General features: G+C 43.1%; 1 protein-coding gene and 1 non-coding gene across 6 annotated transcripts in view; one reads left to right on the top strand and one right to left on the bottom strand.

The window, feature by feature from the left end:
* Positions 1 to 1,642: 1,642 nt before the first annotated feature.
* LOC122914798 lies at positions 1,643 to 1,746 on the top strand. The gene has a single exon (XR_006385874.1). It is a non-coding gene; the product is annotated as a U6 spliceosomal RNA (small nuclear RNA).
* Positions 1,747 to 9,158: 7,412 nt separating this feature from the next.
* Positions 9,159 to 23,036, bottom strand: part of ARHGEF12 (Rho guanine nucleotide exchange factor 12) — a 143,092-nt gene continuing 129,214 nt past the window's right edge. For all 5 annotated transcript variants that reach the window (XM_044258060.1, XM_044258056.1, XM_044258057.1 and 2 more), the window contains 11 exons: positions 20,048 to 20,125; positions 18,823 to 18,898; positions 18,118 to 18,285; positions 17,190 to 17,277; positions 16,600 to 16,686; positions 16,405 to 16,484; positions 15,870 to 16,103; positions 13,032 to 13,499; positions 11,904 to 12,220; positions 10,770 to 10,839; positions 9,159 to 10,205 (listed from right to left, as the gene is read on the bottom strand). In XM_044258060.1, coding sequence (XP_044113995.1) covers positions 10,195 to 10,205; positions 10,770 to 10,839; positions 11,904 to 12,220; positions 13,032 to 13,499; positions 15,870 to 16,103; positions 16,405 to 16,484; positions 16,600 to 16,686; positions 17,190 to 17,277; positions 18,118 to 18,285; positions 18,823 to 18,898; positions 20,048 to 20,125 — 1,677 coding nt within the window. In that variant the 3' untranslated portion in view covers positions 9,159 to 10,194. The remainder of the gene's footprint in view (positions 10,206 to 10,769; positions 10,840 to 11,903; positions 12,221 to 13,031; positions 13,500 to 15,869; positions 16,104 to 16,404; positions 16,485 to 16,599; positions 16,687 to 17,189; positions 17,278 to 18,117; positions 18,286 to 18,822; positions 18,899 to 20,047; positions 20,126 to 23,036) is intronic.

The raw sequence follows: 23,036 nt of genomic DNA, 5'->3' as shown, positions 1-23,036 counted from the left end.
AAGCCAGACCTCCTCTTGAATCCTAGCTATTCCACTAGGGACATCAGAACAGCCACAAGCTTCAGTTATCTTTTATTTAAAAAAAAAGTGGTGGGGGGTGGGGACAGAAGAAGAAGCCACTTACCTCTCAGGGTGCTTGTGAAGATTAGAGGTTAGGCACATAAAGGGATGGCGCCTGCCATGTACTTCATGAGCAGGGAACTGTAGCTACTTCACGGATGTAGCTAGCTTTCATCCCTGCCGCTGGATCCTCCCCAGGATGTGTTACACTGTCTGCAAAGTGGGCACCCAAATAAGCGTGCACTGCTAACTGGCAATGTGGGGGGCTGGTGGAACACAGAGGGGAACCACAACGGCTGAAAAAATCCGGCAAAGTGAACGGGAACTAGCAGTCGCAGAGAATGAAAAAAGGAGGTTGGGAAGAGGAGCAAGACATGGATAGACGGGTCCATTCTAGGCTGGTGTCAGAGCCAAGGTTGAGGCAGGACCACCTGGAGGCAAGATGAGGGGGTAGGGAGAAGGCTGTGCCCGGCTGGGGTGAAGGGTGCCTGGGTAGGAGAGGGAAAGCAAGTTGCCCAGATGAATTGTGGACATCTCGGAAAGCAAGCAGAGTTCCGTCTGCATACAGCAGTCCCCATGAGGCCATTATGGCTCTCAGGCAAGCAAGGGACCCGAGGAAAGTTGTGGAGTTAGGGGAAACAGGATGGGAAGCCAGGGGCATGACCCCAGAGCGGGAACTCGGGCTCATGCTGGGGTTTTAGATGCCCCATGTACAAAACGACGTGGTGATGGTGGGAACAGAGCAAGGAGTAAACCAGAAAGACAGTTCGAAAGAAGGAAAAGAGCCACAGGCCCTTGTAACAAATACTGTAAGTAATCCTGACTTTTTGCCTCCTTCCCCTTATATTTTACTTTTTTTTTTCCCTCAAAAAAACATCTTCAAACACCTTGCTCCTCCCAACTCTTCGTTTTCTGAAACAAAGCTAGGAATAAGCTGACCAATTAGTCAGTCAACCCTCTAGTCACGGCTGCCACAGTACTCTGACCCAAGATAGAAAGATTCCTGGTTATTTTAGTCGGCCCACGTGTGCTCAGCCTAAATGGTAGTTCGGCTCTTCTCTGAAGAAATGGGATGGAAAACGGTGAGAAAATAAGTCAATCAATCATCACTCACATTTACAGCTCCAGAACCATCCCACACGTTCCTATTAGAGTGCAGGTATGTCACAAGAAGCAAACATTAGGCTCCATATGTATCCTGGCCAAAGGTCACTGACAGCCCAATCAAGTTAGACTCTATCTCAAAGAGGCCACTTCCCAAAAGGAGAAGGAAAAGGTCGAGAAAATCTAAGGCTTTTACTTTTCATAGGTGGCAAGGCATAGAAACAGTTTTGTGCCTCTTTTCCTTCCATTTGAGCTGTTTATAAATATTTGATTGCATGAAAGCTTCCAAGGTCTCCGGGACTTATTCTTGCTGGCTGGACTAGTTTTTCGGATGGTGCATTTGCAGGCTAAATAATCAATCCGGCTGCCTCATGTTCCAGGCACTCAACTTCCTTGAATTCGCCAAGTTTCATAAACCTTTTGGAAGAGGCCATCCATCAGGACAGGAGCGGGAATGGAGGTAAGACCTGTCAGTCTTGTGCTCGCTTCAGCAGCACATATACTAAAATTGGAACGATGCAGAGATTAGCAGGGCCCCTGTGCTAGGATGATACGCAAATTTGAGAAATGTTCCATGTAAAAAAAGAAAAAAAAAAAAAAAGGATCTGTCAGTCTCTCCTCAGCCAATGCTCAAAAAGTCTCCTCTGAACCAGAAATGTCAGATCTGCTTCTACGAAAGCCCTCAAGGTTCTTGTAAACCAGCAGTGAGATGGGGACAAAAGGAAAAATGTAAAGAATGTCTCATCAGACTGTAGGTCATACTCAACGAGATGATGCCATCAAAAGAAGAAAGGCCAAAGAGGAGGAGAAACAGAAACTTCCAGGGATAGACTTCAGTGAGTGACAAGAACATCATACTCTAGTTTAGAGAAACACACGAGTCCAGGGAGGGCTACAGGTCACCTGGGACTGACCAGCGAACCACCACTAAGCTGTGCCTCTGTGTTCCTGTCACCAGCTTCACAGACTGTCAGGACTGAAGGGACCAAAGGAGAGAGAACCATGACCAAACTTCCTCAGTAGAGGATGAGGGAGCAGAGGTCCAGATAAGGTAAATGACTCGTTCCTGGTTAGACAATGAGCTAGTGAGAGCAGAGAGTAGAAAGGACTTAAGTTGGGTTGGTCATGTTTGCTTGGTCTTACGGATGGCTCTCTCCCTACAGCTAGGAGGGGAAGACAGGGAAAACCCCAGAAACCCTGCCCCATTTCGCTCTTCAGGCCATGATGTCTGGGCTACAGGTTCTGTGGTTTCCAGAAAAGGTGTCAAAGTATATGAACTTCCTATTCACGTGTGCGTATGAAGAAGAAAATCCCTTATGCTCTTTCCTGCAGTAGATACAGCAATATATGCACTTTTAGGAAGATAAAACACAGTCTCATTAAACGCAATTCAGTTTCCCATTAATTAAAAATGTAAGCAGCTCATATATTTTGAGGAAATAAAGATGTTTCCAAACTACCAAGATGTAGCTAAACCGGAAGATAAACCCTGCTATCAGCACACTGCAAACTGAAGAGGGTTTTAGCAAGATAAAAACCACTAGTTACATGATGGTGAAATTTCTGGGACGTCTACTATGACCACACTCCTCTCACCCCCTTGTAACAGCAGCACCAAAGCAGCACAAATCCATTATACAGGTTTCTTAAAACCAGGTTCTTGGGGCACCTGGGTGGCTCAGTCACCTTTGGCTCAGGTCGTGATGCTGGATCGAGCCCCGCATCAGGCTCCCCACTGAATGGGGTCTCTGCTCGCCCCTCTCCCCCAGCTCCTCCCCCCCACTCATGCTTGCTCTCTCTCAGAAATAAATAAATACAATCTTCAAACAAAACAAGGTTTTTACTGAATCACCGTTTTTTTTCTTTCTTCCCATTTAAAAGAAGAACTAGGTTAAACAAGTATATTATTATAGAGACCAGCAACCAAGTTTTTAAATATGAACATACATTTGCTCCCTCCTTCTCTGTCTCCCACACATGCGTGCACGCACACACACGTGAGCCTAGAGTTCAAACGCACACGACCATTATAAAACATGAAATATAGCTGCATTAGTAAGAGAGAGATTTACATATTTTAAATTCATTAATCATTTTTCACCTTTCCTGCTTCAAGTATGTAAATCCTAGAAAAAAACACCACCACCACCAACTTCAGAGACACTGATTCCCCGGGGGTAATCTGCCTGGGGTCGCGCAGCAAGTGAGCAGAAGAGCTAGAACTGAATCCAACTGTTCAGGCTCTTTTCATCACCCCCAACAGTTCTCAGTGCATGGTCTGCAAATCCCACTGGTCCCCAAGACTTTCAGGGATATAGGGAGTCACAACTATTCTCGTTAAACTACTAATTTGGAAAAATGTGTCCACCACCGTGAGACTTTTCCAGTGAGATCAGCTGTTGGTATCAATACATGTGCGCTTTTGATTCTATTATAAAGAAATGTGTCCAAACCTTTGAAGGCCTGCCTACATAGCTCAGTAAGCCAGTATTTTCCAAATTACCGACACAGGATGTTACAAAATCATGCAAGGTCAAAGATGCCATTCTTCACACACTGAAAGTATAAAATGGACTTTAGTATAAAAAAGTATTAAAGTATAAAATGGATTTTAGTGTCACAAAGTATGAAATTTCATTGATGTGGCTTCAGATTCCACACTGCTGCTCTTTTAAGAAACTATCACTTGTCAAGTTTCAGTGCAGTATGAAAATACCCATAATCATCTGAAAAGGCTATTAAAATACTTACCCCTTTTTAAAATATGTGTCTGTGTGAGGCTGGATTTTCTTCGTCAAGTTGAACCAAAACAACATAGCCCACCAGACTGCATGGAAAGTAGATACAAGAATCCAGTTGTCTTCTACTATGACAGACAATTAAAGACACTTGAGGAACTATAAAACACTCTTCTCATAAATAATTTTATTGTGGAAAATAAAATTTTTCATAAAAACATGTAATGGGTTTGTGATTATTTTTAAATGAAATTTTTTTTACTGTTTTTCTCATCTCATAATAAAAAATTTTTTCTAAAGATTTTATTTGGCAGAGAGAGACACAGTGAGGGAGGGGGAGTGGAAGAGGGAGAAGCAGGCTTCCCACTGAGCAGGGAGCCCAATGCGGGGCTCAATCCCAGGACCCTGGGATCATGACCTGAGCCAAAGACAGACACTTAACAACTGAGCTCCTGAGAAGTCCCTTCTTTTTCATTTCTGATAAGGTAAATGTCAGTAGATAGAACCCACATGAATACAAGCTCCTCCAGGAGGCCCGCAATAATTTTTAAGAGTATGAACTGACCCTGAGATCAAAAGGATTGAGCACTGCTGCCCTTCTCCGTTTAAAATAAGGATAGCAGAAAAAAAAATTGATCTGTACAGATATTTCTCCAAAAAAATTTATTACCAAGATGTACCCTGATTAATCTTTTTTTTAAAAGGTTTTATTTATTTATTTGACAGCTAGAGAGGGAACCCAAGGGTGGGGGGCAAAGGGAGAGGGAGAAGCAGGCTCCCTGCAAAGCAGGGAACCTGATGTAGGGCTCGATCCCAGGACCCTGGGACCATGATCTGAGCGGATGGCAGGTGCTTAACTAAGTGAGCCACCCAGGCGCCCCCTAATTACTGTTCTTGATCACAGTACATTCAGGTGGCCCCAATCTTGTGGTCGCACGAACAAGGAAAGGGATCCTCTGGAAATAAAATGCTGTAAGTGAAGCCTTAAGTTATACATTGGTCCGAAAGTACCCTAATCAAGTAAGGGAGAAAGACTTTAGACTAGAAAGAGAATTCTACTTACCTCGAATGATTTCACACCGAGTTCTCAGCTGACCCTCAGGGACCAATGGGGTCTCACTAACAGGCAGCAAAGCAAAGGGAAGCACCTACATCTAGTTTATCTGTAATGTTTTAGGACATTCATCATAGTAGGAAGACACCATATTCAATTGAAAAGCAACTACTCATCAGGATCAATCCTCTTATCTTTCAAGACGGTACTGAACCTTTGGTGAACCAGTCCTCTAGGTTGGAAGAGGGCAGCCAAAGGTGCCAGTAACTGCTCCATGCAGAGACAGTGCTCCTGTTAGAAGATGGCCATCCAGGAGAAAGTGGCAGTGGAGGAGGTATTCATCCCCCCAAGCTATGTTCATCAACACAACTGCAACTACTAACAGGTTAATTTTCGCAATGTTTATTTGAATAGCCTTAATTTCTTAAAGGCTTAACTAAAAAAATCCTACAAAATACGAAGCATTTTTTCTTTTTTGCTATGCTTATTAAAGCTATCAGCCAAATGTGCCTCTGAATGACTGAAAATTCAAATAGCTTCCGATGAATAAATCAGATGATACCTTTATGTCAAAACCAACAAACCCAAGAGTCAAACTCAGCAAGCCTTCAGAGTTGAAATGAGATCCGTAAAAGCATAGAAATGTTGCTACTTTAGTTAGTCCAGCACTGGGGATAAGAATTGGTAATAAAGACATCAGATGTTCATTTAGGGTAGCAGAAAGCCAATGTTATTTTCAAGTGAACCATGAATTCCACTGATTTATACACTTAAAAATGGTTAAAATGACAAATTTTATGTGTCTATGTTCTACAATTTAAAAAAAATACCAAAAATCACTGAACTGTACACTTTAAAGGAGTGAATTGTACTGCACATGCACTATGCCTCAATAAAGCTGCCACAGGTACAGTGACATTCCCAGCTGCTGGTGTCCTCACAGAAGCCACGCATTAGAGGGCAGCTGGCTGTCTCCCTAGTAAAGACGCTCTCACAAGCAGGGGGACGTGGGACAGTCAATGCCAGTGAGATTAATCAAGGCCTCCTTGGTGCCTAAGCTCTCCCAGGGCAACTTGTATAAGACAGATCAAGAAGAATATAAATAAAAAGTCACATCCTTGGTTCCTTTAAGCATATTTAATATTTGAACTCTCATTTTCTATTTTCCCAGACCCCAGAAAACAGAAAGTTTTTAGATGACCAATATTTTGTTCCAGAAACATACAGCCTTATCAGCTAATTCATAAAAGAGCTATTTTACAAAGGTACACCTGGATAATTAGAACAATAAAGTCTTTTAGGCATTTCAAAATGTGATCAGTAAAAATACATGATTATTAATAAAGTTTTTTTTAAAGATAGTTCCAGATTTTTTTTAAAAGTAATTTCTGTTAAAGAGTACATGATTGTATGGTGAACAAGGAAAATAAAATGTTCTAGTAGGAAGAGGCTTATTAAAAATAACCAATAGTGCGCACATTACAGCTATCACTTTTGAAGGACATTTGCTTAGCCATTGGCACCTGGAAATGGCAGACAGGGCTTCCTTCTACGAGGTACATTTTTTTTTTTTCTACAAGTTTATTATCAAAACCATCAGTACCAGTGGGGAAGGCATAAGGAACGAGGCAAAAGAAACTCTTTTCTTGAAGAAAGGACAATTTTGCAGATCACTGAAAAGGGGTGGGACAGTTGGAAGAAAACAGGATTTACAAAACAAAAACACTAATGGTAGAGGGGGGCAAAGGTAGCCAGCAGAAAGAGGACCGGGGGGTCCTGCCAAATTTTCTATTTTGAGGTCCTCTGTACATACTTCTCAGTGATGTCCTCTGTGACACATAAGGAAGGAAATATTGACCCAAGCTCTAGTAGCTCAAAGTAACATCATACACCACCTTCAGAGAAGACAGTTTCCAGTTTGAAATATAGAAGCTCCATGTAATACACCAAATTTACCAACATCACCAAAAAAAAAAAAAAAAAAAAAAAAGCATGCAAGTAAAAGACAACTCACAGGAAGAATTATTTTACCTTCTAAAAAGAAGGAAAAAAAATAAGGTTTTCTCCTTAATCACATTAGGTTCCCCCTTTTTCTTCCAAAAGCAAATAAAAACCTGTTTTAAAGGGACACATCCTTGGGGTGCCTGGCTGGCTCTGTCAGTAGAGCACGTGACTCCTGATTTGGGGTTGTGGGTTCGAGCCCCACGTTGGGTATAGAGGGTTATTTAAAAATAAAATCCTAAAAAAAAAAAAAGATAAAGAGCCACATCCTTTCCAACAGTGGTTAGAAGCTGTTTTGGGGAACAGGAAGCCAAAAAAGCTAATGAAATATACCTTCTTATGGTACAATATAATAAAGAGTTACAGTTTAGCTTCTAAAAGTCAAGACAACTCAGGCAGTCCAAGCTAGCTGATTTTAAAGTATGCAAAATATATGGCTTCTAGGGCTGTAATCATGATTTTAAATTATAGCACTTTGGGGGCTTGCTGATTTGCTTTGATTAACTCTGTTCTCTGAGAAGGAAGGAGACACTCCAAATGTAATTTGCCACTTAATACCAAAGAAGCCATGAGGCCCACAGAAGAGAGCGCAGGGTCATGGCAGGCCACTTTAGTGGCTACAACCCAGCTTTCCTGCTCTGGGGAGGCTGCTTTGCTCAGCAGCCTGGGATCAGCTTCTAGTCAAGTAACTTTGAGAGAACAGCTTTGATGGTGGCCACTGTCACTCAGAGAGAGGAGGAGTATCTAATTCCATAAAGGGCCTATATGGTATCAGAGGAAAGTGGATGTGATTACAAGGGCCAAAAGAAAAGGAGGGTGTCGGAGGTGAGGCTGGGAAGGAGGAGGGAGAAGTTGGGCTGGTTAAAGAGAAAAAGAACACGGAAAATTGTGGCATCTTTTCAGACTCAAGACTTTGCTTTGGGTCTTCATTTAAAAATCCAGATACGAATTTATTTGGAAGTACTAGAGCTAGGGCCAAAGTATTTTTCCAGTTAGCCGGGTTCCAAGGAGAGGTTTAATCGCAGGAAAACAAAAACAAATTGTTGTTAAGGACAAGATCTAGCTGAGCTAGAACAGAAACCTGAAGTTTCTTAATTGAGTGTTAGAGAATCACGTGACTACACTGGGCTGTGTGAACTTAAGGTGAAAGTTCTATTTTTTTATTTACCTTTCTCCTGATTAAATAAATGCCAGCTGAGGACACTGGGGTCATGTGGCTCCAAGCATGTTACCCTTTCAGCTGGGAGTGACTACCTGTTTCCAGCAGCACATAACCATTCCGTTTCTACCTGTTTCTCTTAAGAGATACAGAAAGTTCAAGCCCCAAGCTTCACTTACTAGCTCCTGCTTGTACAATTTTTACTCCCATTCTGATTCAACTGATACTTGGTCTACAACTAAAAGGACATTCTAATTTAGAGATGAGGCCCAACGATCCAAGTTGGGCTACCTTAAAACCTAGGTCAGGTTTGAAAAGGCAGAAAACAGGAATGTGGACACACATGAGCTCGTTAAGTGGTAGTGGTGTTTAAGAAGCCTAATCACTTGTGATGAGAGTGCAGGGGAAGAGTATTAACGACCTCCTGACTACCCACAGGGTGCAGAGGACACTCCTGAAAGATTCGAGCAGTGCAGGAACACTTTGCGTATGAAGAGAATTTGAAGATTTGACAAATGATTGAGCTCTAGTTGGCAAACATACTCTAAAACAATGTATACCCGATGCACAAAGAAAACCACAGAAAGCCAATAAAACCGAAGGAGTTCTCAAGTCACAATTCCGAAACATTGATCTCTGTCGGGTGCTGCCCATACTACAGTTCATTCTAGAGCAGGCAGTTAGCAACCCCTTGCCCACAGTTTCCAGTGTATGCTCTGGTCTGCAATTAAGGTCAGTCATGCACCAGTGTGGAGAAAGCTCCGGCAGTGAAGTCAGAAGAAGTGCTTCCGGGGCTGGTATGAGCAGCTCGGCCTTCTCCACCGCACCCCTCTCCACTCCGCTCGTGGCTCTCCTCTGAACTCAAAGAGCCCTTTGGCACCATCAGTGCAAAATTAATATTAGAGTCAAACCTCCAGGTACTAAAATTTTACTGGCCTTGTGTTCAGCAGTACCCGTGGCTAATGACAGCCATGGTTCAACTCAGTAGTGATTCAGTTAGCTAACCTTCCCAGACTCTTCCCCCCCACCCCCCCCCCCCGCTCCCGTCCCGCCCTTCCTCCGCACCCCCACCCCTGCCGCCATCTGAAGCTTCTCCATTTGTTGGTTTTTCCTTCCTGCTCAATCTGCAGGGATAATTTTACACAAGTGCCCAAGTCTAATGTATAATTACAAAAAATGCAACAATACCAAGAATAACGAATTTATAGCCAAGAAAATAAAATTTGCTTTCCTCTCCCTCCCAAATCCCTACCCTCAATAGAAAAGAAGACAACAGAAGAAAACACACCATTTTCAAGTGCCTGCTACTTAGTACACTGAGGATTTTCTGTTAATTGGGGGTGGATCCCAGCTACAGAGGACAGGTGCTTGCCTCGGGTGGGAGGAAGCCCACCTGACTCTTGCCCACCTGGACAGCACACAGCTCCAGACCTCTGACCGCAGGAGCCATGGGCATACTGCACCTCTGAGGTGCCCCTCAAAGATGATGCCTCCCGGACAGCAGAGGGCATGGAATCCAGTTTCGTGGAGGCTGGCTACTCCTCCCTTCCCCGGCTTACTTCCTCCTCTCCGCCTCTCCACCCAGCCTCCTAATACCTCACCAGAACTCTTGGCTTCAGGAGCAACTGACCCTTGGGTGTACTAAACACAAAGGGCAAAAACTCTCACTACTCAATTAAAACAAAACATGGCAAAATAAAAATTAAAATGTGCTTTCAAATACGGAATGAAGTCAAATAAATACATCTGATTTTCTCTTTTTCTTAAGTCTAAGTAAAATTTCATATCCTACACCCAAAGCTCTATACATTTGGTTTTTGTTCTGAATCAAAATGAATTTCCGATAGTGAGGAGAGCAGAGCGAGAGTCAGGACTCCCTCCCTGACAGACTCGTGCAGCTGCCGGACTGTGAGGAACTAGTCCCGCTCTGGGCGCCCGGGGAACACGGCCGCCCCCAGGGGCTTCACAGGCAGACCCTCTGTCACACACTCTCTGCGTCCTCGGTGCAGCCGGGATGGGTGCCACAAGGCCGATGCTCAGAGTCCAACAACCATCAGTCACCTCCAGGACACGCGGCTCTAACTTTTATCTGGGAAGAATAAAGATAGGTGGGGATCAAATTAAGAACAGATGAACGCCCCGAGAACACGTCTGACACCTGCGGGTCTCGGTACGTCTTTCTGGATCGGGAAGGCCTCACAGGACAACAGGGAAGCAAAGGTGGACAGACTGCTGCACTGAATACAGATCCATCTGCAGTCACGGGGAGACAGTGCCCCTACCGTCAGGACCAACACCGAGGGACAGACATGAGCCTCCCTCACAGCAGCACTGGCAAATCTCTTAGGAATCTAGGATTTACCAGGCCTACCCCACCCTGTTTCCTGCTCTTGCACAGGTTGCGGGGGGGACGGGGTGGGGGGCAGATGGCGCAGAAACTGACAACGGCAGCGCCTCAGAGGGCAGGAAGAGCCTAGTCAGCAGACTACAGCCTCTGCTTGATCTACAATGTTTGGAAACAAGTGGCTTTTTAAAGACAGGAAAGAAATGGAATCTCAGAAGGTTTCCACTTTAAAGAATAACAAATCATTTCATTCGATGTACGGTTCAGGCAGAATGATTCGAGAGTCGGGAATCCACGATTTTCACATACCTGAGTGCCTGTCTGTGAGGGCTGATCCAGCCAGCCTTTGGCAAAGCGTGCTGTAACTTTCCTCCACCTTCTGTAAAATAAGACCCACAGGTTTGTCATTGGAACATTGTAATTTTTCTTTATGAAAACAGGAAGGCAAACTTGCCCATATTACCAGGAGGCACGTCTACATTTCAACATTAACGTCGTGAAGAATTTTGTTAGTGGGGGAGAAAAGTGACCCGCATTCCTTTCACCTCCCTTAAGTGAGTAACTTAAAACTTTCTCCCATAAAGGCGATTATCCTATCCCCAGAGTCACCCTGGAAATAGCCCCACAGGTGACGGGCTGTGTTAGAGCCAACCTGTCCCCAGCAGATACTTCATCAGCCCCTGGATGACACCAGCTACACTCACATGAAGAAGGGAAAACGTGTCACGGAAGTTAAAAACTAAACTAAGGGACACCGATCTTTAGCTAAAAGGCTAAGAACACTTTCAATGTTGTCCCTAAAGCCTCTAACTAAATGAAGTCATGAAAAAAAAGTTTGGGCTCTAGCAGTTGTGTCTACTGATGACAAAGTTTATAAGATAAAGTCATTTTCTCAGTAATCACCACGGAAGTCAGTTTTGAAACAGCGGCCGGTACAGTGACGACCTCAATTCTGATTCACAAAACTCCATTTGTGCCCAGCCCTTGGGATCATGGGAGCCACTGGAGCCCACTTCTGTGTGTCCGAGCGTCTGGGAAACTACTGACATCACCTAACAATTCACGGATCTTTAGTAAGTGAAAGCATCTCCTAGAAGAAGCTCTCAGAACGACACAAGCCCCACCTGTCACTGGCTTGCTGTTCACATATTCTCAGGCAGGCCAGCCAATCAGCCCAAATATATTAGGGTGTTTATACCGAGAACCTCACACAACCATGCCATCTATATGGTACTATGAGGTTTTCTGTTCTTACGATCGGCAACCAGATGCACCGTGATCTTGGCTTTTTATCCAAGTCTATTCACAAGTAATGGTCAAAGAAAACAGTAAATCTAGAATATGAACAAGGTCACTGGCATCAGCATTTTGGTCGTTCTCTACCTCCTCTCTGTGAAACATGTTTCTTTACCCAAGCTTCGAGGACACTGAGGTCTGAGGTACCTTTAAGTGTTCAAGGTCAGCCTCGATCTTACGAATATACTCCATGATCTGGCTCTGTGAGTCTGCACAAGAGGGGGGACTCTGGATCTCAAAACAGGAATCCTCCATGGCTCCCCAGCGCTGCTGGACCAGGAATTCGGGGCTGAACGGTGAAGCTGCCCCGTCGGAATGGGTGCGCTGGGGCGAGTGCTGCTGCGGGCGGGCAGAGTCCGTGGAGGGGGCGCCTGTCGTGGGTGGCAGGGGAAGCGAGGAGGCAAGCCCCTCGTCCGTGGAGCTCTCCTGCACTGCTTCATAGCCATCGAGAATCAGATAGTTTCCTATTGACAGACACAGAACAGCCTGATGAGCTTCGTGCTGCCTTCCTCACATCAAGGAACAGAGATGTGGCGCTACGCTGACAGCCTCAAAAGCCAACAGAGGGGGAGAAGAGCCATTCATTCCTCACTTCCAGAGTTCAGTTTTAAGTACATCAGAATCTTCTCACTTCAGGCTGAAGCGAAACTTAGCAAACTTTATGTAACTTCTAAACCATTTCGGATCAGTTAGCATCTTAAAAGCTGGAAACTACAAAGGCCCTGTGTGGTCTTGCCGCCACCTCCCCAGCCACAGACCTCTCATGCCTCATCTCCTGCACGGGTGCCCCAGTTCTCTGCTGTACCCGCTGCTCCCAGATGCCACACGGCCTCCCCACCTCACTGCCCTCACGGCTCTGCTCCCATGCTACTCACAGAGGCCCGCTTCCTCATCACCCTGTCTGCCGCTGGGTCTCACTTACGTTTCCTCCTAATTCTTCCCACCATCTGACATCTGTTGGTTTACTTATTTACCTTGACTCTTTCCTCACCAGTATTTAAGCTTCACAAGGATAGTGGACTTTTCTGTGTTTCAGTCAATGGCATATCTCCCAGGCCCCGGGATGGGGTCTGGCATGGAGCAGATTCGGTAATTATTTACCGCAGGGAAAAGTAAGGGCTACACACACGCACACGCACACGCACGTGCATGCACACCCATGTGTACACACACGCACACAGAGGGTCATGTGTGGATACCCAAACAACATCTGTCTCAGCACACAGCACAGGTAATAACAACCACAGTCCAAGTTCACGTGTGACAGAAACTTGCCTGAGATGCGCAAATTAACATCCTCTTCCTTCTTCACTGCTCCATCACCTTCTGACGGATTATCGTCACTGTGTGCTTCACGGGCATCAAAAAAGTGCTCTCCACTCTCATCAAGACTCCCTTCGGGCTCTGCAGGAGGCATCTCCGGGGTCCTAAGCATGTGGTCCATTACTAAAATGTTACTTGCCTGGCTATCTTGGAATGCCAGAACCACTGAATCCCGTGGAGTCGAAGATTCAGCTGAAGTCCGTGGACTGTAACAAGGGGCAGTGTCACCAGTTCCAGTTCTAAAGGGCATGTGTCCTTCGCCAGGAGGATAGGCCTTACTGTTCTCAGAGTTCTGGGCTCCACTGTCTGTCTGCACCCCTGAAGACGCTGTCCTGTATCTTGGGAAATGTGGCCAGTCTTCCTGGGAGCTCTTCTCGGTCAAACCCAGCTGTTGTACGAGCAGCTGCTTCAGCAAGCCCACTGGAAGATTTAGGGAGGGAGGAGGAAAAAACCACACATTCACAATGATAACCGCAGACTGCCAGAATTAAATTAGTTTGTGGAGTCACCCATTATTTCTAAGGGTAAGTACCTTTTTAGTAACAGAGAGTCAAAATGTTAATTTCGTGGGATCATTTTTTGTTTTTGTTTTGTATTGAAAAATGAAATAAGGCACCATCTAGAGAAAGTTTAACATTAAACAAGACTTGGAAAGATGTAAGTCTTCTGAATGGGGAGGTACTGCTAAATCCCCAGTACCATGCCTGCTTCTCTTTTCTCTTCCATATAACCTGAGTAATACCCCAAAGGTATTTCTTAAAACGATGTTAAAAAGCTGTGTTATGCTAGAAAAGAAACCCTCGAAGTTTTGCTTTCTCAGAAGCAGACACTGTATACACAGGTGTTATTTTTTCTAATTTTATTAGAAATACTGAACATTTATTTTGTCATTTATAATATGCCAAGGAATCTCCTTAAATGTGAAGAAAATAAAGCTATCCTGTAATGAGACTTACTTTCAATGATTTGGTAGCATGTATACTTTCAAAGGATAAGAAAATGTTAATGAGTTTTTAAAAATGACCTTAACTGGAGGCTCAGCTTCCCTAGGCTGTTGAAAAGAGAAGCAACTCAGTTTTCAACGGGCAGGTGTATGCTATGAGGCCACGCATACAATGACAAAGTCACTGCGACTCTGTCAGTCAAACCATCAGAAAGCATTCTGACTGCTCGTTCAGGAGAATCGACAATAAAGTAGATCTTCGAGAACATGAAATTCCCAACTTTTAACTCTGCCTTAAATTCTTTCTCCTGTGTCTCTTGACAAGGTCTCCACTAGCGTTTGGCCCTCTGTCCTTCTAACTACACTTCGTAAGAGATGCTGTGCATTCCCCCGGTTCTCACACTCAAATCTAGCTCTCCCCTACCCTCTCACCAAAGCTCCAGTCTTAAAACTCCAACCTCCTGCTCATTACTTCCACTAAAATAGCCTGCCAGTTTTAAAAGTGAGCCCATAATCTCTGGCAAAGAGAAAAAGGGGGAAAAAAAGAAAGTGTGGCAGTGGGCAGTAGTAGTCCTTTCTGACTTTGATTTCTGACAAGAACATGGAAATCATCTAAATATTCCCTTTTCTTTGCCCTTGCACCAAGTCGATTATTTTAAGTAATTGTTGCCTCCTCACTTGATTTTTTTCCTCTAATACCGTTCCAGCCCAAACCCTTTCTGCCTCAAGCCTAGCCCACCACAGCGCCTTCACACTAGCCTCCCCCTCCTGGTCTCCTCCCACCCCAACCTTTCCACCCTCTCAGCCTGAGCCATCTGTTCTCACTAGTCATACCCTAGCTTCAAAACTTAGATGGTTCTCGGCAGCCAGAGCAACCCTTCTCAGCCTTTCCCCTCCTCCGGGACACCTGCGAGATGGGACAGGCTCCCATTTGTAAGTGATTCTCAGCCAGGCTAGAGTCGGGGGCTAGCTAGTAAGAGTGGCAAGGGCCACCCACCTTGTGGGTGTGCACTGTGTGTGTGTGAGAGAGAGAGAGAGAGAGAGACAGACAGACAGAGAGAGGGGACAGGCTAGAGTGGAGAGTACCACAATCTCTACAGAAAACTAGAAAAATACCTGTAGTTTGAAAAAGCCCTCAAAACACGTGCTGCACCATTTTTTTTCCCCAGAAAGAGCGAGCACGTGTGTGTGTGTGTTTGTGTAAGAGGGAGAGAGGGGCAGAAGGAGCGGAGAGAAGGAAGTGTCGGGGGAGAGGGAGAATGAATCTGAAGCAGGCGCCATGCCCAGTGCACAGCCCACTGCAGGACCTCCCGAGCCTGAGATGACGGACTGAGCTAAACTGAGAGTGGGACTCTTGACCAACTGCACCAGCCAGGTGCCCCGTTCGCTGTGCCATCCTTAAAACCCAGAGGACTCAATGTGGTGTTTAAGGTTCACAGTGGCTGGCCTCACCATCCCATCTCCTACCTTTCTAGGTGTCTCCCCCACCCCCTGCACTAGTATAGTGTGCTCGCCACTCTTAGAGCACCCTCGGGGCCTCCTGCCTCTGTGCTTCTGGTCCTACCATGATTCTTACCTGTACCTTCTCTACATACCTGAGTCTTACCCATTCTACAAGGTAATAATCACCTCTCCCTTGTCTCCTGATGCCTCCCTCTCTCGTCACCAAAACCGGATCAATTCTGACACAACTGCACGGTTAAGCAGTGGGAGGTTTTCTATCTTCTTCCCAACTAGATGGTAAAATTCTTTAAGGGAAAAGTCAGAGTTCCCACTTCTTTGGATTCTCCCTACATGGCTGCGCAGTCCATGACACAACCCGGGTCCTTCACAAGTACAAAACTTACAATTCCTTAGTGCATCCAGTGCCCACCGTTCATCTGAGGCAGGCAAGTGTGGGTCTGGGCCTGGGGTCTGGTAACTTGCTCCGGCTTCCTGCAGAGTCCCGTCTTCTTGCTGCTCTTTAGCCAACTGTCTCTCGGCCACAAAGAGATCGTCTACCTCGGATTTCCCAGAGGTACCCAGTGAATGAGACTGAGGTTTTGATGATATTAAGGGAGACTCTAATCCCAAATCTCTGTCTGTCCAATGGAACAGAAAAAGCGGAACAGATCTTAAACAAAACGGTTAATTTTTAACGTGAAGCATTCAGGCAGTACTTGGAACAGAATAACCACACGAGGACAGAGACCGCTGGCTGTTAGGGAAGACACACTCAAGAGTGGTGTTACTAGGGTGCACGCAAGGCTCATAAGCGAAGTTTGTGAAAGTAAACAGCCGACGCGAGAATCTGCATAAACCGAAAGACTTCAAGTTTCTTTGCATTTTCCCAAGTAAAACACAGACTCCATTCTTCCAGGTTAAGCTAACACATCAGTTTACCTGGACTCTGCAGACCAGGGACCGAAATGCTGTGATGTTCCACTTTTAATTTGGGAGCTGTTTCTTCATCGTTGTCGCCTCTGTGGAAGAAAGAAAACAATCTTTCAGCTTTGTGAGGTGCCTGAACATCATCACAATGAAATGTAAGGATCATCCCTTCCTTTCGTGACCAAAACGAGGCGGAGGCAGACTCACTCGCAAGGTGATGACTGGGGCAACGGGATGGGCTTTGCGGACTGTTCCTTCACTGAGGCAGCCATCCGACAGATTAGGTCTTGCCAGCTGCAGGGAGTACGAAAGGATCCAAAATCCAACAGGGAGAGGGGGAATAAAGATGCCCTTTAAATACACTCAGAAAGAAATAATAACAAAAACAAACAAACCAGAAACCACATCAAGCCAATCCAACAAAAAACCCTCCTTCCGCCAGAGAGTGTCTATATTTTGGTTCTTAGGTAGCGATTATAAAAAACGCTGCACCTTAAAGAAAAACCTAACAAACAACATTACGGATACACTGAACATCAAAAAACTTCACTTGACCCTTCTGAGAATTTTTCCTTAGAAAAGATAATTGCAATAATACAGAATCAAAATAAGGAACATCAAACTAAAAAGGAACACGTTTTTAGAAAAACATCTTGAAAAGAATATATGGGAAGTCCTTGTTTCAATATAGTTTTTGGTTTCCAAAGTACTATTACAAAAACCAAGTTAAGTTTATAGAATAACATACTGAGAATAATAAAAACTATTAGAACAAGGTAGCTCTATCTAATACATACACAGTCTTTTCAGAAACCGTCTGTGCCACCAGCTCATAAATTTGGGCTCCATTGTCTGACATGGAGATGACAAATAAAGCTTTGTTATCTGGAAGAAATAAGAGAGAAATTACTCTAACACACGAATATGACCTAGAGGCCATGAAGGATGCTTCCAGAGTCCTGGTTTATTCCACACTTTATCTGGGTAAAGGCTAATCAGCTCACTTTGTAAAAATTCATTAGCTATACACTTAAAATCGACTTACTATATGCTACATTGTATATTATACTTCAATAAAACCAAGATCATAAAAACTAGCATGAATTCCACAGTAACTTCACAGAAACAAGGAGATGGCTGTATATCTGAATTAAGGAGCACTATGATGTTTTCGCATTTATTTTGAATTGCCCTTTTGCTAAGCAGTTAATAATATTCAATAAATACTAGAGAAAAGAGTTTATCAGTTTATCTTGCTGTTACAGAACTAACAAGTTTTAAAAGGATTCCACTGTTAGTATGATTAATACATAAATTTTCTAACTTAAATGGATTTCCAAAATCCCAAACTACACCCACCTCTCCATTTTTGCTTGTTTGCTCTTTTATCACAAATCAAAAAACATACAACCTTTTCATTTAGATTACCTCTCACTCAGTTCACCATCTTCCTTGGTACCTGTCCATGATCTGACTAAGGAATAAAGATCAAAGGAGCATGCAGGAAATTTTCCAATGCAGAAAACTGCTCGGAGAAGCCAGGCTTCCCAAATAATTTGGGGGTATAAACTCTTTTTTGGGGGGGTATAAACTCTTAATTTACTTTCTAAGCAGTAAATCATTCCATTCCATTTGTCCACCAGTCGGGCTATTTGACCAATACGGACTATCTTGTGCAACTTCACAATGAACCCGAGGTCACTGTCACTCCTCGGACATACTTGCCTGTTGCCACTTGTCGGACCAGCACTGTATTCAACTTAATGACAGGGCTGAATGTGTGTTTGCTGTCAGCGGTAGATGCCAGAATCTTGCTATGACATCTTAACACCAGCCTGTCATCCTGTTTCTGTAACAATACAAGAATGTCTTCCAGCAGCAATGTGTACAGATCTGGAAGTCAAAGCGGGAAGGTGATTAGCACAGACACTGAGATGTGTTTTATAAACTTTAATACCAATTTGACAGAGAAGATTATTCCTGTTAAATCTAATACACTTTAAAGATTGGCTTGCTATTGTCTTTCTTAGTTTCATTTTTTAATAATTCATTTTTATACTGTAACACACCAAAGTGTCAGTCTGTGACTGACAAGAAATTTTTAAAAACAAAAAAAAAACAAAACCATGACTCCTCACCAGAGATAGTTTAAAATGGAGTGGTTTAAAGAAAGCTTATTAGAAAGCTCATTAGAATATAAGAATGCTAGAGACAGGACCAAATCATGTCAAAGTTTTCTGCTTCAGCCCTCAGTGAATATTTAATGCACTTCACCTAGAATAAAATAACATAAGCAGATCTTCTGCAAAAAGAACAGGGCAGCGCCACTTACCCCTATCACTGAAACCCATAAATGGCTGTCTCTTCTCTTTACCCCGAAGGAACTTTAGTTCCTCCACTCTCCCCAAAACTGACAGACATTACACCTACCAATAGTTTTATCTCGATTCACCTTCCAGACCAATGGCCCTTCATGAATCATCTTCCTTTTTGTTAAATCCAAATTCTGCCAAAATAAAGAGAATTACACACGAATTATTTCTAAGCACTAAGTGACAGGATATTCCAGAGAGTCTCTTCATGAAATTCTTCATATGAAATAAGCTATTTACCTTCACTATCATTACTGGTATCTGCCAACTACTGAATATGGAATGAATATAGAATAAAGATCAAGTTACAGTAAGCTGCATATAATTTCCTAAGTTAGAGGTATCTTGTAGAAAGACATTCAAGAGTGCTGCCTTCTAAATCTCACACTAAATACATGATAATTGTCTATGACCTGAGCTGAAACCAAGAGTTGGATGCTTAACCGACTGAGCCACCCAGGCGTCCCCAAGAACTAATAATTTAGTCAAAGAATCATCTCTTAGTATAGATAGCTCTAGAAAAATCTCATTCTAGTTGAGCATATTAAGCATGCTTTTTGGTAAGATGCTATATATCATATAAAACTCTAGTTTAGGGGCGCCTGAGTGGCTCAGTGGGGTAAGACTCTGCCTTTGGCTCAGGTCAAGATCTCAGGGTCCTGGGATCGAGACCCACATCAGGCTCTCTGCTCAGCAGAGATCAGTGATCTCTGTCAAAATAAATAAATAAAATCTTAAAAAAAAAAAAAAAAGTCTAGTTTACTAGCCACCAAATAAATCTACCAAAACAACCACCTACTGAAACAGTACAAAAAAGACTGAAAATACTAAGTAGTTCCTTAATACAAAAGCCCCACATGACAGAGATAGCAATTACAAAATACTTTACTATCATTCCTGTAACGGTTTCAACATTTCTGCTTTTGAAGAGTTTCATGAAAAAATTATTACCTTGTTTTACTCAATAATCTGGAAAGTTCCCAGAGTAAGCACCCCTACTCTCATTCAAACTATAAGACTACAATAAAATTAAACAACTAACGTTCCTTAAGTCCCCTGAAAGTTCCTGTTACAAAAAGTTAGTTTTACACAAAATATTCCTCTAATGAAAGACTAAGGTCATCTTCACATAGACCAGGGGTTGAAAAGGAAGAAAAGAATCAGAACTACAATCTATGATAGAAGAACTTTTTCAGCTGATGGATGCCCCTCTGAGATGTTAGTAATCTGCCAGGTCTTTAGTAAATTGCATTTTGTTTAATTATGATTAGACCATCTCTCACCCTGAGTTCTTCCACGTTTGGGTACTCTGACAACTTCAGATTGGAGGTATCCAGACGACGCTGATAGTCTTCTAAACGCTGAAAATTAAGACAAGGTGGAGCCAAGGTTACTGCTTTGGATATCAGTGGTTTCTATACACCTGACCCAGATCAATGTTTTAACCTGCTTTTTACAGAGCTCTCTGCAACACTAGACATAACTGACAACTCTTTCTTTCTTTGAGAAAGAGCGAGCGAGCACAAGGCGGGTGAAGCAGAGGGAGATGAAGAGAGAAGCTCAAGCAGACTCTGCGCTGAGCACGGAGCCTGACAAGGAGCTCAATCCTGGGACCCTAAGATCACGACCTGAGCTGAAACCAAGAGTTGACACTCAACCAACTGCACCACCCAGACACCCTACAGTTCACTCTTAATCAAACCACCCCCTTTCCCTGGCTTTGAAGACAACACACCCTCTTAGTCTTTCTCTTCCCTTTTTGGATGTTCTTACTCAATCTGCTTTTCAAACTCACTGACTTCTAACTTAGCTTATGGTTATGTTTTGAATATTTAAGTACTTCACCTAGAATAAAATAACATAAGCAGATCTTCTGCAAAAAGTATGGACATGGTACAAAATTTGGAAAGTAATATAAGGTGCGCAGTGAAAATGAAGTCTCTCCAGTCCCGTCCTCTTTCCTCTCTACCCCCAATTTTCTCTAAAGAAACAATCCCTAATACTCATTTCTTAGGTAGTTTATGAGAAAAATTCTAAGCAAACAGAATATGTGCATATATATATAAGTATACTTGTCTCTGTACATGTTGTGTGCATATATATCCTTTTAAAAAAGATAAGATAGCATAATATATTAATACATGTACTACTCATACGGTAAGACGATCACATACACATCTGTGTATGTGTGTATCTCTTGGTAAATCTTGGCGACTGCTCTACATTAACACATACAGAGAGAACTCACTCTTTAAGTGGCGTGTGGCATTCAGCCCTATGAATGAACTACAGTCTATCTAACTATACTTTACTGATGGACATGTAAGTTACTTCCAATCTTCTCCCATAACAAATAAACACTGGGATAGCATGGTTTTAAAACATATATTTTTATAGATATGTGCAGATACACCTGTAAGATAAATTTCTAAAGAAATAACGATTAGATTTAAGTATATGGGTATTTGCCCCAAAATTATAAAAATGTCCAAGTATACAGGAAAAGTCTGAAAGTGTATAGTGAGCACCTATACACCCACACTTCCATTCTGGGTCGTATTTGATATATTTGTTCTTGTCACAGGTCTGTTCATTCCTCTGGCTATCCACCAATCCACCATACCAAAATAACTTAGAAATGGAAGCACACTTTACCTTTAAACATTTTAGTGTGCAGATCATTAACAAGAGTTCGATATTTATTAACAGTTGTTTTTAAAGTAAAATTTACATACAGTGAACTGTATGTATTTTAAGTGAACTTTTCCGAAACAAGTTATCATATATGCATGCACCTGTGCAATCAAACTCCTAGCAAGACACGAAGAATTACCATCACCACAGAACGTTTCCTCATGCTTCTTCCTACATGCTTCTGTTCCCACATGCCCAGTGACAACCACTTTTCTGACCTTTTTCCCCACCACTGATTAGTCTGTTCTAGAAGTTCACAGAGATACAATTATGTATCTATCTACACACACACACTCCTGTCTCCTTTCATTCAGCACGTTTGTGAGATGCAATTGTGTTGTGTCTATCAGTAGTTCATTCCCTTTTATTGCTGGAATTTATTATCCTAGTTTATGGCTATACCCTCAGTTGCTTTACGCTAGAAACATACAAGTCTGTGGGCACAGATCTCCCTTTCTCCTGGGTAGATTACCAGAACAAAATCACTGAGTCAAAGGGCAGATGTATGAATATGTGCATTTTTAATTTAGCTACATTACTGCCACGCCTTCTGGGGTTTTATCATTTTACACTCCAAACCACACATCTGAAAGCTCCTAATTTCCCACAGCATCATCAAAAGAGCTGTCATCACTTGGTTCCTTAGAAATTATATCCAGGTCCAGGGACCCCATTATTTGTATATATGCTCACAATCTTACGTTTTTCTCTTTGGCACAGTCCTCATACAGGTGGATCCGTAGAGCCAAATGCATACCAACATTTTCACCTCCTAACCAAAACCTAACTCTGCATCTGCCCCACAAATCTGGGGTTTCTTCCCTCAGCTCGTCCACCCAAATGTGTAAGCCAGAGAGCTGGGACTTATTGCTACCATCACACTTCTCTTCAAATCCTTCTCTAAATCAGTCACCACATCCTATCAATTACCTTCTAAAGACTTCTCCAATTCTTGCATCTCTTGAGCCACCACCATCTGCCCTGACCTGCTGCAACAGACTAGACTGAGCTCTTTCACCCCCTTTCTGTCCCCTTCAACCCATTCTCCATAGACTGGTGCGAGTGGTACTTAAATGGCAAAAAAAAAAAAAGGAAAAAAAAAAAACAAAAACGAACACACCACTCTGCTTAAATGTCTATAATGAATTCCTACTGCTTTCAACATCAAAATCTTTAACACTGTCCACAGTAGGACCCTGTATGACTTGACCCTGACCTACTGTACCTCATTTCACACTACTCTGAGTTTGCTTTTTAGGCATAATCCACACTCACCTAATCTTTCAGCTCCTCAAACAGGCCATGCTTCCTTTTTACCCCAGGACTTTTATATATGCTATTCCCTCTACTTATAAGGTTGTTCCCTACCACATTCTTCTGATTTCCATTCATTTTTCAGAGCTTGGCTTAAATGTCAATTCCTGAAGAAAGCTTCCTCCAATGGCCACCACCTGACATCCTCAAACCAGGCTCGCCCCATACCCCCACACTGGTACATCTATTCCTGGCATCCCCCAATTCTCCTTCACAGCAGCTATCGCAACTCACATAAAATACTTGCACTAAAATCTGCTCAAT

The sequence above is a fragment of the Neovison vison genome, chromosome 7 (genome assembly GCF_020171115.1).
Source record: "Neovison vison isolate M4711 chromosome 7, ASM_NN_V1, whole genome shotgun sequence".
Lineage (NCBI taxonomy): Eukaryota > Metazoa > Chordata > Mammalia > Carnivora > Mustelidae > Neogale > Neogale vison.
The sequence above is the reverse complement of the archived record's forward strand: the minus strand, read 5'-3'. Positions and strand labels throughout refer to the sequence as shown.